The 16,985-nt window shown below is 39.5% G+C and overlaps 2 protein-coding genes across 3 annotated transcripts; one reads left to right on the top strand and one right to left on the bottom strand.

The window, feature by feature from the left end:
- The first annotated feature begins 1,159 nt into the window (after positions 1-1,159).
- LOC145070271 (BRISC complex subunit Abro1-like protein) lies at positions 1,160-2,929 on the top strand. Its single transcript, XM_079017205.1, has 3 exons — positions 1,160-2,079; positions 2,175-2,247; positions 2,704-2,929. Exons 1-2 carry the CDS (start codon positions 1,198-1,200, stop codon positions 2,220-2,222), a joined length of 930 nt encoding a protein of 309 aa, XP_078873331.1. The 5' UTR covers positions 1,160-1,197; the 3' UTR covers positions 2,223-2,247; positions 2,704-2,929.
- A 2,478-nt stretch (positions 2,930-5,407) lies between these two features.
- Positions 5,408-8,634, bottom strand: LOC145069768 (protein DETOXIFICATION 44, chloroplastic-like). Of its 2 annotated transcripts, none has more exons than XM_079016714.1 (12): positions 8,192-8,634; positions 7,895-8,016; positions 7,464-7,765; positions 7,230-7,365; positions 7,067-7,163; positions 6,886-6,986; positions 6,620-6,783; positions 6,468-6,539; positions 6,251-6,367; positions 6,075-6,170; positions 5,858-5,979; positions 5,408-5,770 (listed from the first exon to the last, which is right to left on the bottom strand). In XM_079016714.1, exons 1-12 carry the CDS (start codon positions 8,503-8,505, stop codon positions 5,710-5,712), a joined length of 1,704 nt encoding a protein of 567 aa, XP_078872840.1. In that variant the 5' UTR covers positions 8,506-8,634; the 3' UTR covers positions 5,408-5,709. The 2 variants fall into 2 exon arrangements, with proteins under 2 accessions (XP_078872840.1, XP_078872839.1); XM_079016713.1 differs by having other exon boundaries at positions 5,408-5,775; positions 8,192-8,633.
- Positions 8,635-16,985: the final 8,351 nt, after the last annotated feature.

Genomic DNA, 16,985 nt, shown 5'->3' with positions numbered 1-16,985 from the left:
GAAATCCAAAATTTATAAAATGCCCGAACTATCACTTTACAATTATATCATTGGGCTCCAAAGCACAAACCGAACTCTTGGATCACATAATCTACATTACCCACGTCCGAATGGGTCTAAACCTCTCTTTCATAAAGCCCAAAGCCTTATGATACTTGATCTTCGGGTCACGACCCCGAATTATGAAACGATTCAAAATAGGGTGTTACAGAAGATATGATGGATAACCATATTGATTCATGTTCAAATCCTGATACTACTCAACCTATATGGCCATGAAAGTTCGTCTGCAGTGACTCAAGGATATGATACATAACCTTTTGTTTGTAGTGGGGGCCAGTATGTGAAAACTGACTCATAACCATCATTAAGGAAGTTCTATTTCCAAAAACAAACATATGATTTGAAAATATGTCATTCTATTCAATCATGTTTTAATTGATCTCCTTTAATATTTCTATTCCATTCGAGAATTTTATAATCCAACCAATAAAGTGTATAATTCCTTTATAAACCAAAATATTGATAAGAAATATCATTTATAGCTACAGGTCGACAGTCACATTGGTTTGACCACACCGAAGATTCAAAATGACTAAATCAGATAAAAAGTAAGTTAAAATATTATCAGACTAGATCAATAGTCTGTATTAATAATATTTTTTTTACAAAGTCAACTTTAAACAAATGTCTTTAACACAAAAAAGCCAAGAGTGGTCTTTATGTTTTTGTTTTTGTTTTTTTTACAATGGCCAAGCTTGTTAGATTGGATAAATAGATTATATGTAGAAAAGTTTCATTATTTTGAAAAAAAGAATTTAACAGAAAAGTTTCAATTATTTAATATTTTGTCAAATTAATGAAAAAGTCTTTATTTTTATTTTAACAAGAAATGATAAATTATGGTGTAAATTAAATAAATAAGACTAGTCTATTCAAAGTTTTTTTGACTTTACAAAAAAATTCTCAAAATAATAAATTTTTTCTGTATAAAACCAACCGATAAATAGCCATATTAATGAATTACGAACAAGAAATTAAATGAGGACTGAAAGTATATATTTAAAAAACGAGAGGATTATACTTGCATAAATTCGATACCTTATGGGTAAAACATGTCAATCTTGGAAAAACTAACCTTGATATTCCATGTCTACCTCCCTTTCGCAGACACCCACATAGTCAAAACCTTCCGCCATGGACGACATCTCCGTACAGAAGATTCAAATCTCCGGCACAACCCTTGCTTCCTTGATCCAGCGTGTTTCCTCCTCCGTCGGCGATGTCGATGGTCTACTCTTTGGCCGTGTAACTCACATAACCCCTTTAACTCTCTCCGACGATTCTTCCGCTTCCGCCACTGCCACCACCTCCGATCAATCAACTCTCATCGCCACCGTCACCTCATTCTACTCCTTCACCTCTACATCCACATTCTACTCCCCATCCGGCCACCTCGACACACCAACGCTCAACAACCTTCTCTCCACTTCCTCATCCTCCGATGATCGCCTCATCGGATGGTTTTCTGGCCGCCGTAAAACCCACCTCCGGCCATCCATGAGAGAAAGCTCCGTCACCTCTGCGCTTGCATCCAATACCCAGTTGTCTTCCCAAGTCCAAAACTCCCCCAAATCTCATGCTTTTCCCCCTTGCATCTTCTTCCTCCTAACGACGCCGTTCCAGGGCCAATTAATCCACACTCACGAATACAAAGCCTTCCAGTTCCAATCATCAACCGATTCCTTCGACCCCAAAACCCTAGACGTGGTGAATTTGGGTCCAGCTTTCCGGGGTCATTACAGTGATTTCACACCCAAATCCCCATTTCCCGATCTGCCATTTGAGGTGAAGGGATTAAATTGCGAGTCTATGGTTGAAGATTTGGGTAAAAAGGAGAATGAAAAGTTTGAAAAATTATGTGACCAGGGATTGAAAATCGAAAGATTGAAAAATCTAATGGGTTCACAGGCATCTAATTATACTGCCGAATTGGAGGAGCTGTATAATTCAATGCTTAAGAAGTTGAATGGATTAGCTAAGCTTGTCGAACAATCGTCTGCTAGGGTTCTTGAACAGGTTAGTTTATGTCTCCAATTGTTATTATAACCTATAAGCATTTCAAATTAACAATTTTTATGCTTTATTAATGACTTTTGTTGAAATGTTTACAGGAAAATCATAATATGAAGTTGAGATATAAAGTTGCAGGATTTGAATGATGTTTGAAGATCATTATGTGTTGAGGTAAAACTTTCAATTACAAATCCTTTATTCATTTGGAAATGGAATCTATTTCTGATTAGATGCAAATAACATTTCACTTTTTTTTCCCAATTGATGCAATAAACTTTTTTTTTTATACAAAATAGGTTAAGATGTTTCAATTTATGCCCAAAAGATGCAATATTATCACTTATCTGTTTAATTGGTTGAAACGTGATTGCATAAACCAAACATTGTTGCATAAATTGGGGAAAAATTGAAATCTTTGTAGTAAAATTGCTTTATCGTTTTTTGTTTCTAAATTCTTTGTTGATTCAAATTTGCTTTTAATCATTGATGTTTACATAATCTTTCTTTTGTTATAGTTGAAGTTTCTCTCATTGTACTTTTTAAAATATTTTTTTAAGGATAAATGTAAGAAATATCAACATAGTTTCATTTATTTGTTAATGTTTTTAATTATTTTTTTTTGTTTAGGGTTATGGGAAGTGAAGTTGAAACCAGAAGCTGGTTTTGTAAAATTTTAAGCTGTGGATTTGGTTGCTTTGGGGAAAAAAGAAAAACTTGGGATTCATGATGTGTATAAGTTAATTATGGATTGTATTTATTTATAAACCATTAAACAAGTTTTCTTTGTGATTTGAATTGAATTTGAATCCATTCAATGTCTCAAAAGAGTCAGAGATCGGATGTTATTTTTGTATTTTTGGAAGGAAATTGTTTCTTCTTGTTGGTTTGGTTTCAAATTGCAACTTTTTAAGCATGTTTTGGCTTTCTTAAATTGAAAGGTTGAAGTTATAAAAGAGTAAGAAACTACTTAAATTGTTCAAAAAACATTGTTGATAAACAAAATCCGTTACCACATACATCATGCAATCAAAATACAAAACGGAAATAATAATTAGTTTTTTGAAGTTGAATTCCCAAAAGATAGATCCAATTGAATCTAATAAACTAACCAACAATCAATCATATGGGGTTTCAAGAAAATACATTCTAGTCGATTTCTTGATGATTTTGATGTATAGACTTTGTTAAAAAACGTTGAACAACTCTCATGGAATTTCCTTATATACTAGTTTAACTTGGTCAATAACCCAAGCTCATAATTAATAACTAGAATTAATTGATTAGTCAAATATTATTATTTAAATTTCTATAAACAATAATAATTTTATTTATTTATTATTGATTAGATAATATAATAAATACACATTTTCTTTATTTATTAATATTGATTAATTAATAATAATATTGAGGGTAAATAGTACAAAAGACACTAAGTTTACACAAAAATTCTAATTTGATAGTGTGTTTTTTTTGTCTCAACTGTGTTTTCTAATTTTTTATAATTCTGACCATTTGACCGGTCAATCTGATTACCTGATGACGTGTCAAAATTGAATTTTTTTTTTTTTTTCACAAAAGACACTAAGTTTTTACTTTTTTTTTTTTCGATTTGGACATTAAGTTTAATTTCTTCTTTCAATTTTAACACTTTGTTTTTTGTTCCAAATCGAACATCATTTTTCCAATTTTGTTCAATGTTGACAATTTTCCATTTGAAACCATATAAATATTTTTTTTAATACATTTTTAACCGTATAAATACATTTTTTTCATTTAAAAACCATATTTTCGTATAAATACATTTTTTTTTTACATTCAAACCATATTTTTATGCATAAATATGTATTAGTTATTTATAAAACCGTATTTTATATTAAATACGCAACTGTAAAACCAGTTTAAATGTTTGGAGGCGTGTAGTCGATCAAGACCTAGATGTCAAGCTTGTAACCGGTAAAAATTTTACATCTTATTTGAAACTTATGGTTAGTTTGGTTCTCATAATATAACTAATGCATATTTATACATTATGAAAAAAAACTACCTTGTATTTAAATAAAAATGTGGTTTTTAAATGAAATAAAATGTATTTATACGGTTTAAAATGTAATAAAAAAATATATTTATATGGTTTCAAATGGAAAATGATCAAAATTGAACAAAATTGGAAAAATAATGTTCGATTTGAAACAAAAAACAAAGTGTCAAAATTGAAAGAAAAAATTAAATTTAGTGGCAAAATCGAAAAAAAGTAGAAATTTAGTGTTTTTCGTGGAAAAAATTTTCAATTTTGACACGTTAGCATGCCACTTCATCAAAACTGTCACGTCATCATGTCACGTTAGCAGGTAACCGGGTTAACCAGTCAAGTGGTCAGAATCGTAAAAAATTGGAAAACACAGTGTCAAATTTGAGACAAAAAAAAACACAATGTCAAATTTGAGACAAAAAAAAAACACAGATTCAAATTAGAATTTTGGTGTAAACTTAGTGTCTTTTGTGATATTTACCCTAATATTGATCACATATAAGTATTATTTATTTGATGTATTATTAATCTTTATGTGACCCCATATGTTTGTATATAATTAACACCATAGTTAAATTATTTGTTTCTTGCATCCAAGAGATTGGTGATGTGGCGGTGGTAATGAATGGTTTTTGAAGTGCTCTAGTGTCTTTTTTGAACAATTTGAATAGTATGTCTGGTATCTATGATGTTAACATTTCAATCTGAACTTGCCTTTAGATAATTTGTTATCCTTTTGTGATATTAACCTAAGACCAAAATCACAATATTCCTATCACCTTAAAAGACGCAACAAGGTGGGATAGAAATTTGCATTCAATTTCTCCTTTGTGCAAAAGATAGGAACACCTTTCTCTTTCTAGTTGTTAAAATGGCTCTAGAACACTTGACTAGTCCCATTGTGTCAAGGACCATGGTTTGTGTTAGAACCAACAGGTTACTTGATGAATCATATTTGTTATACAGAACATGACAGATCAGGTTTAAAATGTATTTGATTTAAACTGATATCAATAAGACAAAAATTACATTTCCCTAAGGTCAACAAAGGTAACAAATGCAACCTTAAGCACCTGGTTGTGTTAGAGCCAATGATTTAGTTATTGAAAAAATATCACAATTGAAAAAAGTGAATCTAGAGAATATGATGCAAATAATCAAACTAGATATAACGATGCTTTTGGAATAAATTATGTAACAAATACGATAATCAACATTTATTACATACGAAAACTCTACAATATATATATATATATATATATATATATATATATATATATATATATATATATATATATATATATATATACATGTAAAAAAGGAGTTTCATTTTGAGTTAACAATACTTTCTTCCCTCTTGTTATCCATTGTTACCTAAAAATCGTTTTTAGATGTATACTTTCGTTTATCGATCCAATCGGGCATATATCCTTTATATTTCGTGTTCTTTAAAGGTCCCCCTTCGTGTTCTCAACTTGTGTTCTTGAAAGGTCGCTTCAAATACTTTTTTTTTGTATCTGAAAACCCCAATTATTTCCTTCATAATCATATGATTGTTGCAAAAAACCATTTATGGCAACATAACTCATCATCATCATCGGTTATCATGATCTTGATCTTGATTGGTTTGAGAGTAAACAAGTTTCCATGGTCCTTTCTTTGTTCCTAACCTAACAAGTAGCACGTATCAACTAAAAATAATTGAATATTTTTATTTTTTAATGATTAATAAAATGTCAAAACTATTATTACCTCAATATTCCAGCCACTACACGCAATGTCATAAATAAAAACAATCCTGTCCAAACTCCATGAAGACCAAATTGAGGAACAACAAGAAGAAAGAACAAACAAGTTCCTAATCCAATCACCACCTTCAAATTACACATCAAACACCCAAATAAAAATCCTTTTTTTTTAACACAAAAAAAAGAGGTTTTAAATAATTGTATAACAATAGAAAACACACCATGGAATATGAAGCATATCCAAAATCCAAAACTCCATAGTATAGCCCATCAAGAACAAATGCTATAGCATTCATCGGTTGAGATGCAGCTACAAACTACATTATAATTTTTTTTAAAGAAAGCAAAATTACTAAAATGTCCTTGAATATGAAAACAAATGTTTCTTAATTCTTACCAAGGTACCAGATCTTGCAATATTTAGAACTTGTGAGTCTGTGGTAAATAAGGAAGACAATTGTCCAAACCCTAAGAACAAAAAAAAACCCAAGCTACCTCCAGATATTAATCCAATCTAATCAAAAAACAAAAATTTGGATTATTTTATTAGCAATATAATTTTTGTAACTTAAATTAAAAACCAAAAAACCGAATAATAATAATATATTCTTAACCTTAAGAACTCTTTCTATTACTCTGCGTGATTCATGATAGTTCTTTTGTGAATAACTACTTGCAAGAATTGCCTACAAAACAACATAATCAGACAACTACAGGACAAAACAGAACAACAACAACATTGTACTAGGTTAATTTTTAAGGTTACCTGTCCTGCAAGTGCTAAAGCATCAGTAAGCAAAGAAAGAGCCAACCAAACTTCTAAACAGATCTGATAAGCAGCCATGGGAATAGAACCTTCTCTTGCAGCTATTGATGTAGATAAAGTCATAGTCACAAGAACAGCAAAACTCCTCCACATTAAAAGCCCCCCTAACACATATCACTTAATCCATTAAGCTCTTTATATATATATGGAAAATGGAATAATGGAAAATGGAAAAGTTTTTATTTTTTTTGTTGTTGACTTAATACCAGATTTTAAATATCGAGCAACTTTATCTCCATCTACATTTGGAGTAACAAGTTGTACTTCTTGATTTAGTTTCCAAAGAAGGATGAAAGCAATCAGATATCTGTTCAAGATTCAACAATGGGAATTTTATTTTTATATAATAAAAGTTTAAAAAAAAAAGTGTAAAAAAAGGATACATACTCAGAAATTACCGTTGCGAATGCAGCTCCACTAATTCCAAGTCCAGAAAAGAAAATGAAAATTGGATCTAATATGGCATTTACCAAATTTCCAGCAGCTGTAATAATTTAAAGAATGTTAATATGTAAATGAAAATGTAATTTTGGAAAGATGTAATACTTGCCAATAGCATATAGAGGAGTTTTAGTATCTTTAAAGCCACGAAAAGTTCCTTGAGCAGCTAAGGCTAATACAATTGCTGGAGCTCCAAATGCCCTTATGGAAGTAAACTGTTGTGCTGGTATTCTCATTGGTGAATCCTGAAATAAAAGATTACCAGATATACCCTTTATCAGTTACAATGAAAAGATTTAAACAATATGATGAATAAGTGTATGAATAGATGTAAAAGACGTACAACAGGTATACCCATGGTGTTCAATAGTGATCCAGACCCAAAGAAAAGTGCTATGGTTTCCCCAATCCCAAAAGCAGCAGCTAAGGCTAAAGAAGTTGAAACAGATGGAAGAAACTTCTTCTTACTTCCACCATGGCTGACAGAAGTGGAATCATCATCATCATCATCATCACCATTGACTAAAACTGCTTGTTCTTCAGCAACAAATGAGGTTGTGATATTGAGTAGGGGAATATTAAACAATTTTGCTACCAGGTTAAATATTGATATGGAAACACCAACAGCAGCCAATTCAGCAGAGCCTAAAAGAAGGAGTGAGTAGATGCATCAGATGCTTCTATGAGAATTGTATGATTGTTTTGGAGAAAACATTGGAAATTGAAGAAACTTAATAAGATGCATTGTAATGAGAATGAGTTTTTAGTTTTTACCTAAATGACCAACAAATGCAGTATCAACGAGTGAAGTAATTGGATCAGCAGCAAGAGCTAATGCAGCTGGCAATGCAATCGACATGATCTCCATTCCGAGTTCATCTAACGTAAGCTTATCTCTGAACTCCAAAACAAATCAAAACAACTAAATCACACACTTCGATAAGAAAAAATCAATCGTGTCTCTCCTTTATACATTCATACTCCCCAAATCAACTCGTTTAAAACTGCAACTAGAATTCTCGGATATTTAAAATCGATGGTGCAAGTTAGACAAATGTGAAGAGATATTACCTAAAACTTTGAATCAACGATGCGAATGGGTTGGATGAAGTCGAACCGGAAGGTGAAGAAGGTGCGACTTCATCCAAGTTCTCGTCGTCATCATTTGAATCAATTTGGGATTTAAATCCGGGTTTTTCTACGGGGCGTTCTGGGGATGAAGTGCTAGGGTTTTGCCTAGATGATGATTTGGGTAGGTTTCGAAATCGAATTGAAGAATCAGAGATTTGTGTGAATGATTGAACTCTGAAACAGCGATTATCATGTTGAAAATTTCGTGAGCGAATAAGAAGATGATTGTGGTGAAAGAGACAGATGCTGCTCATAATTTGCAGAATCTTAGAAGGGGAAGAGCAACCGGAAACCAGATACAGATTTTGTTATCAACTAATTTTAACGGCTACAATGTAAAGGACTTCTTCCATTGAAATATCTCCGCTCAATTTCTATGTTAACTAAGAAGCCACTCAACTATGTATTTCTTTTTGCTACGTAAGCGTTTTATTTATTATTATTATTATTATTATTATTATTATTATTATTATTATTATTTTTAGACAAAACTTCAAAAATGGTCCCTATGGTTTTCAAAAATATCAAGTTTAATCCTTAAGTTCAAAAAACCTCACAGATGGTCCCTGTGGTTTCAAAACTTTTAACAAATGATCATTTTCGCTAACTCCGTTAGCTTTTGGCCGTTAAGTGAAGGACAATTCTGTCATTTCACAAAAATAGGACCATTTATGAAGTTTTATCTTATTTAAAAAAATATAAATAATTATTTAATATTAAAGGGCCCCACTCTCTCTTTCTCTCTCGTATGGATGAGTGAACAATGTTTGACTGAAAAAGTCAAAATTGGATCGAGACCTTTCTTAATTGCTCCATACACCATCTCTAATTCTTCCACCCTCCTTCTCACATTTGGTTTCGGTTCTTCTGCTAATGGAAACTATAATGAATCACACAATTCGTTTACAAAACAAGCAGATCTCTCGATCCCTTCAATCTCATTCAAGAGTCCACAAGCATTTCTCATCCTTCTCTTCTTTGTCTCCTTCAAACACACATACACACACATTTCCTTTTATCACATCAACTTCATCGAAAAAGATGCTACAAGGATCGGTGTATCATTAGACTTACACAACCCCACCGAACCTGGCCAAATGTAGTTCTAAATCATTCTAGTCAGAGAAAAATCAAAAGACACTTTGTAACAGCCCGAAATTCAAGTATAACCTTTTAGCCCTTCATCTTTTCATAAATATAATGTTGGCCCTTTTGTGTTGGGGCGAGTACGCTAGGCGTACAAAGAGTACGCTGCGCGTACTCGCGCGCTTAAACGTTGCCACCCGGGTACGCTGGGCGTACTTAAGGCTACGCTGGGCGTAACCGGTCCAGACCCAAAACCCTAATTTGAGTTGTTGGCTATAAAAGGAATGAGATGGCTTGGTTCCTCAACCACCATCCTTCAGAAAGAAACCCTAAGAGAGTGTCCCTTCGTTCCTAGCCCTTTTGTGAGTGTTCTAAGCTTGGTGGTGTCATTTCAAGGTAGCAAAGGAGAAGAAGAGTCCATTGTGAAGGCTAGAAGCTGGTGTTCAAGTGTAGATCCGGGCTTAGCAAAGGTTGGAGCTTCATTCTAAGGTAAAAAGTTCGGATCTTGACTTGTAGATCTTGTGGTATGCTTTATGGACCATTTTCTAGGGTTTTGGTCCCAAAGGTGGAGACTTTATGAACAAGTGGTCTCCATTAGCTTAGATCCATCATATTTCTGGTCCATTTGAGTTGTAGATCCATAAAAATGTAATCTTGGACGTGAATGATTAGCCATGCATGAGATCTAGATCCTTGAGTTGAAATGGAAAGGTGTTAAGGAGTGTAAGAGCCTTTACAGCCATGCCAAGGCTTAAAGGTTCCGACTTTATGAGTAAGGATGCTTAAATAAGGCCGGATCTAGAAGTTGAAGTAGTGGCTTAACCGATTAAGACCAGAAACGAAGTGTGTCTAGATCTGACTATTACGCTGGGCGTAACTCCCAGCACGCGCAGCGTACTGGGTGGAGACCCCGATTATTGAGTTGGCGATGTACGCCCCGCGTACATCAGTCTGTACGCTCCGCGTACTGAAGATGTTGACTTTTGCTGACTTTTAGGGTTTTGGTCAACATGTGGACTTTGAGTCAAGGGAGGGTAAAATGGTCTTTTACCCCTCTGAGGAATGTTAATAAGGGGTAAAGTCTAGTGGTGGAAGTCTATATTAATTAAAATGATATTCGTTATGATTAGGCGAGGTTGAGTCTTCGTTTGGGATTCGGAGATAGCGAGCACGTGAGATTCTAGACTTTCCACGAGGTGAGTTTTCTCACTATACTGTACCCGGAAGGGTTTTATTGTGTGACCGGAAGGTCGGATATGTTATGAGTTGTATGCATCATATATGATAAGTTAATCGTTTATATGTGCTATGTATGTTATGCTGGATATGGGCCGGAAGGCATTATGTTATGGGCCGGAAGGCATATATGTTATGGGACAGAAGGCATCGTGACGAGGACCATAAGGTAGGACCGGAAGGTTTACCGAGTCGGAACGGAAGTCCCCTGAGACACATGGACCGGAAGGTCAGGGCCTGGAAAGGCGTATGTGCGTAAGTAGTATTCTGGGGAACTCACTAAGCATTTATGCTTACAATTGTTGTGTTATGTGTTTCAGGTACTAGCGAGGACCGTGGGAAGGCGCCGGCGTGATCTGTACACACTGATGGAGGATTTATGATCTTGGGATTATATGATTTGTATTATGATATGATACATTGGATCTTTATGGCTTGTTCTGGATGAAAACATGTTTTTAAGAAATCAAAATTTTGTTTTGAAAATTTACGTTGTTACAAGTTGGTATCAGAGCCTTGGTTTGAGGGATTCGGATGCACCTTCGGGCGTAACTGAACTCAAACCGAGGATTTGAGGAATTTTTCAATTAATAAAGGCATAAAAATTTTATAAGAGATTTCGTAATAACCAAAGGAGAAGCAGTGTGTACAGTCAGCCAGCGCCCGAACGGTAAAATCCCCAAAATACCCTTACAATATGTGTTATAAGATGTGTTGCGATATGTTATGCATGCTAGAGTAGACTAGGTATTCATATTAGGACTAGAGTGCCTGATTTGTGATGCCTTAGTCTAGGGGAAATCTGCTGCTATGAGATGCTTTGAGAGCGAGTAGGTAATCAGTGCATAGCAAGAATAAAGTACTCGTGATTCGGGGTCCAAGGATGAGGACTTGGGGTGAACGCTGATGCGGTGTAGTCAGTAGTATAGGGCCCGTACTACTGAAGACATCAGATCAGTGGGCAGTCCAAGTAAGAATCCTTTGGGTATCGGAGGTCAAGTAGGGTTGCGTTATCGAGTGCGAGTATGCTTGATTGCGTCTCTGATATTTTTATGTTGTATTTAAGAGGCATCATGGTTGGGACATGCCACAGACCTGAGACGAGCGGTGTGAGTGACGAGGAGATTCGTCAGATGATCCACGATGAGGTGGCTGCGGCAATCCAGGCCGAGATTCCGGAGATGTTTGGGTCTATCAAGACCACGCTGTTGGAGACTTTTGATGAGCGGTACGCCGCGGTGACTGAGGCCGCAGCCGCTACAGCTACGGCAGCCGTGGCTGCTGCCAGACCTCAGGGAGGTGACTCGTTGCTGTTCCGAGAGTTCAGCAACACGAAGCCACCCAAGTTTGATGGGACGCAGGATCCGATCGCTGCGATGAGATGGATTGCTGACATTGAGGGATGCTTCTATACTTGTTCATGTCTGGAGCATCTGAGGGTATGGTTCGCTTTGAACCAGCTCTGCTTGGGAGCGAAGGATTGGTGGAAGTTCGTGACGACGAACTTCACTCTTGCAGAGATTTCAACGGTGACCTGGGAGAGGTTCACCACCATGTTTAGAGACGAGTATGTTCCCCCGGTGGAGAGGGAACGGTTGGTTCAGGAGTTCTTGACCCTCAAGCAGGGTAATGATTTGGTTACTGTGGTCACCCGGAAGTTTCATGAGAGGGCGATGTTCTGCCCTGAGCAGGTGTCTACTGAGCAGGCTCGGATGAGCCGGTATCTGGGTATTCTGAGGAGGGACATCCGGGAGTTCGCGTCGAACTCGACGTACCAGACATTTGCTGAGCTCCAGGCAAATGCCAGGAAGAGGGAGATCGAGTTGGAGACTCAGGCCAGGGAGGAGGCCGAGTCTCAGAGGATGGATCGGCAGCCAGCTCAGTCTCAGCCGGCAGCCAAGCGGACCAAGTCTGCTGATTCGAGGACTGGAGGCCAGAAGGGCCGCACTTGCGGGAAGTGCGGCAAGGGTTATGAGGGGACCTGTCGATCGGGTGCTTGCTACAAATGTGGCAAGGAGGGGCATATCGCCAGGGATTGCCCCAAGGGATTTATGGTTTGCTTCCATTGCAACCAGACTGGCCATCGGAAGGCCGAGTGCCCTCAGCTACACCAGGGATCAGTGCAGGGATCTGCGCCGGCTGCTAGGATTACCGAGGCTCGACCGGCGAAGGCCGAGGATCCGAAGGCTCGTGGGAGAGCTTTTCAGTTGACTGCGGAGGAGGTCCGCACGACGCCCGATGTCGTGGCTGGTATGTATTCTTTCGTGTATTTATTTTTTATGCTGAGATGTTGTGCTTATTTTATGATATGCGTAGGTACTTTTCTTGTGAATTTTGTACCTGCCTTGGTATTATTTGACTCGGGTGCGAGTCGGTCTTTTGTATCTCTGGCTTTTAGTCAGCACCTTGGTATTGAGCGAGAGGTGATGAGTTGACCTCTGAGGGTTTCCATAGCCGATGAGAAAGCGGTATATGCCACCAACGTGATTCGAGGATGTGTGCTCGAGATTTTTGGTGTCGATTTTCCTATAGACCTAGTTCCTATCGCTATGGGAGATATATGTGTCATCGTGGGCATGGACTGGTTGAGTAAGTTTGGAGCGGTCATTGACTGCGAGAGACAGCTGGTGACTATGTGAGACCCTAGTGGGGGAGTGCTTACTGTGTATGGCGAGGGGACCCAGTGTGGGTCAGCGTTCTGTTCGGCTGCCAGGGCGAGGCAGAGTTTGCAGCAGGGCTGCAGTGGATTCATAGCCTATGTGATGGGCGCTCGAGTGGCCACTGGGAGGCCAAGTTCAGTTGAAGAGGTTCCGGTAGTGCACGAGTTCCCAGATGATTTTCCTGAGGAACTGTTGGGTGTGCCTCCGGAAAGACAAGTGGAGTTCCGTATTGACTTGATTCCGGGAGCAGCACCTATCGCCAAGGCGCCTTATCGCCTTGCGCCGCCGGAGATGCAGGAGTTATCCTCGCAGCTTCAGGATCTGTTGGGGAAGGGATTTATTCGACCGAGTAGCTTGCCTTGGGGAGCACCGATCCTTTTTGTCAAGAAGAAAGATGGTTCACACCGGATGTGTATCGATTACCGGGAGTTGAAAAAGTTGACGGTCAAGAACCGGTATCCGTTACCTAGGATCGATGATCTGTTCGATCAGTTGCAGGGGGCATCTTGGTTCTCCAAGATAGACTTGAGGTCGGGTTATCATCAGATGAGGGTTCGGGATGAAGATATCCAGAAGACTGCATTCAGAACTCGTTATGGACATTACGAGTTTGTGGTGATGCCTTTTGGGCTCACCAATGCCCCAGCTGCGTTCATGGATCTCATGAACAGGGTGTGCAGGCCGATGCTGGATCGGTCGGTGATAGTATTCATTGATGATATTTTGGTATATTCGAGGTCTAGAGAGCAGCATGAGGAGCATTTGAGGGAGATCCTTGGAGTTCTAAGATCGGAGAGGCTGTATGCCAAATTCTCCAAGTGTGAGTTATGGTTACGAGAGGTCCAGTTCCTAGGACACCTTGTTAACCAGAAAGGGATATTGGTCGATCCGGCCAAGATTGAGGCAGTAATGAGATGGGAGGTGCCGAGATCACCCACTGAGATCAGGAGCTTTCTGGGATTGGCCGGCTATTATCGGAGGTTTATTAGGGATTTCTCCAAGATCGTCGTGCCACTTACCAAGATGACCCGGAAGGGTGTTGCATTTTCTTGGGGTCCGGAGCAGCAGTCCTCATTTGAGACCCTTCGTTAGAAGTTGTGCGAGGCCCCGGTGCTCGCACTCCCGGAAGGGATGGAGGATTTTGTGGTGTATTGTGATGCATCTATATCTGGGTTAGGGGCAGTGCTTATGCAGAGGGGGCACGTTATAGCGTATGCATCGAGGCAGCTGAAGCCTCATGAGTCGAGATATCCCACCCACGATCTGGAGTTGGGGGTTATGGTGTTTGCCCTCAAGATCTGGCGGCACTATCTATATGGGGTTCGGTGTACCATATACACGGACCACAAGAGTCTGAAATACTTGATGGATCAGCCGAACCTGAATATGCGCCAGAGGATATGGTTGGATGTGGTGAAGGACTATGATTGCGAGATCCTGTACCACCCGGGAAAGGCTAATGTCGTAGCCGATGCTTTGAGCCGTAGGTTGGAGAGCGCCCCGATCCGAGACATTTATATGAGGTTGACGGTGATGACTCCGATATTGGACACCATCCGAGGGGCCCAGGTTGAGGCTGCGAGGCCAGAGAACCGAAAGTGGGAGCGGGTTGTTGGGCAGGTGTCAGAGTTCGTTACCGATAGTCGGGGACTTATGACATTTCAGGGTCGGATTTGGGTACCATTTGTGGGCGGGACGCGTACCATTTTGATGGAGGAGGCACATCGATCGAAGTTCTCGATCCATCTCAGGGCCACTAAGATGTATTTGGACTTAAAGAGGGAGTATTGGTGGCCCTGTATGAAGAGGGATGTTGCATGGTTTGTCGAGAGGTGCCTAACCTGTCGCCAGGTTAAGGCCGAGCACCAGCGTCCGCATGGTAAGCTGCAGCCGCTGGAGATTCCCGAGTGGAAGTGGGAACAGATTACCATGGACTTTATCACCAAATTGCCAAGGACTGCGAGAGGAGTTGATGCAATTTGGGTGATTGTGGATAGGTTGACGAAGAGTGCTCATTTTCTTGCAATCAGCGAGAGCTCTTCTGCTGATAGGTTGGCAGAGTTATATGTGAGGGAGGTGGTATCGCGGCATGGAGTTCCGATGTCGATTGTTTCAGATCGAGACGTGCGATTTACTTCCAGATTTTGGAAGAAGTTTCACGAGGAGTTGGGTACGAGGCTGCATTTTAGTACCGCATACCACCCACAGACGGACGGGCAGAGTGAGCGGACGATTCAGACGCTCGAGGATATGCTTCGAGCATGTGTTTTGGATTTTGGAGGGAGTTGGGACACCTATTTACCCTTGGCAGAGTTTTCGTACAACAACAACCATCATTCGAGCATTGGTATGCCACCCTATGAGCTATTGTATGGGAGGAGGTGTCGGACCCCCATCTGCTGGGGAGAGGTGGGGCATCGGGTAATGGGTAGTACGGAGATTGTGCTTCAGACGACAGAACAAATACAGCAGGTCAGGCAGAGATTGTTGACCGCTCAGAGTCGCCAGAAGAGTTATGCGGACAGGCGTCGGTCCGAGCTCGAGTTTCAGGTTGGTGACCGTGTACTCTTAAAGGTCTCTCCTTGGAAAGGAGTGATTCGATTCAGGAAGAGGGGCAAATTGGGGCCTTGATATATTGGACCTTTCAGGGTAATCGCGAGGATAGGCAGGGTGGCCTACCGTTTAGATCCACCTGCGGAGCTGGGACAGATTCACGACACCTTCCATGTGTCGCAGTTGAGGAAATGTATTGCCGACGAGTCGGCAGTGGTACCATTAGAGGATATTCAAGTGGATGCGGGCCTGAACTATATTGAGAGACCGGTGGCAATTAGGGATCGAAAGGTTAAGGTTCTGAGGAACAAGGAAGTGCCCTTGGTGCAAGTGCAGTGGCAGCATCGGAAGGGGTCCGAGCTGACATGGGAGCCCGAGTCGGAGATGCGCGAGCAGTATCCGGGGCTGTTTTCGGTATAAGACTTCGGGGACGAAGTCTGGTTCTAGTAGGGGAGAATTGTAACAGCCCGGAATTCAGGTATAACCTTTTAGCCCTTCATCTTTTCATAAATGTCATGTTGGCCCTTTTGTGTTGGGGCGAGTACGTTGGGCGTACAAAGAGTACGCTGCGCGTACTCGCGCGCTTAAATTGAACGCGTTGCCACCCGGGTACGCTGGGCGTACCTAAGGCTACGCTGGGCGTAACCGGTCCAGACCCAAAACCCTAATTTGAGTTGTTGGCTATAAAAGGAATGAGATGGCTTGGTTCCTCAACCACCATCCTTCAGAAAGAAACCCTAAGAGAGTGTCCCTTCGTTCCTAGCCCTTTTGTGAGTGTTCTAAGCTTGGTGGTGTCATTTCAAGGTAGAAAAGGAGAAGAAGAGTCCATTATGAAGGCTAGAAGCTGGTGTTCAAGTGTAGATCCGGGCTTAGCAAAGGTTGGAGCTTCTTTCTAAGGTAAAAAGTTCGGATCTTGACTTGTAGATCTTGTGGTATGCTTTATGGACCATTTTCTAGGGTTTTGGTCCCAAAGGTGGAGACTCTATGAGCAAGTGGTCTCCATTAGCTTAGATCCATCATATTTCTGGTCCATTTGAGTTGTAGATCCATAAAAATGTAATCTTGGACGTGAATGATTAGCCATGCATGAGATCTAGATCCTTGAGTTGAAATGGAAAGGTGTTAAGGAGTGTAAGAGCCTTTACAGCCATGCCAAGGCTTAAAGGTTCCGACTTTATGAGTAAGGATGCTTAAATAAG

This window comes from Lactuca serriola, chromosome 8, assembly GCF_051521515.1.
Source record: "Lactuca serriola cultivar US96UC23 chromosome 8, Lser_US96UC23_V15, whole genome shotgun sequence".
NCBI lineage: Eukaryota > Viridiplantae > Streptophyta > Magnoliopsida > Asterales > Asteraceae > Lactuca > Lactuca serriola.
The sequence above is the reverse complement of the archived record's forward strand: the minus strand, read 5'-3'. Positions and strand labels throughout refer to the sequence as shown.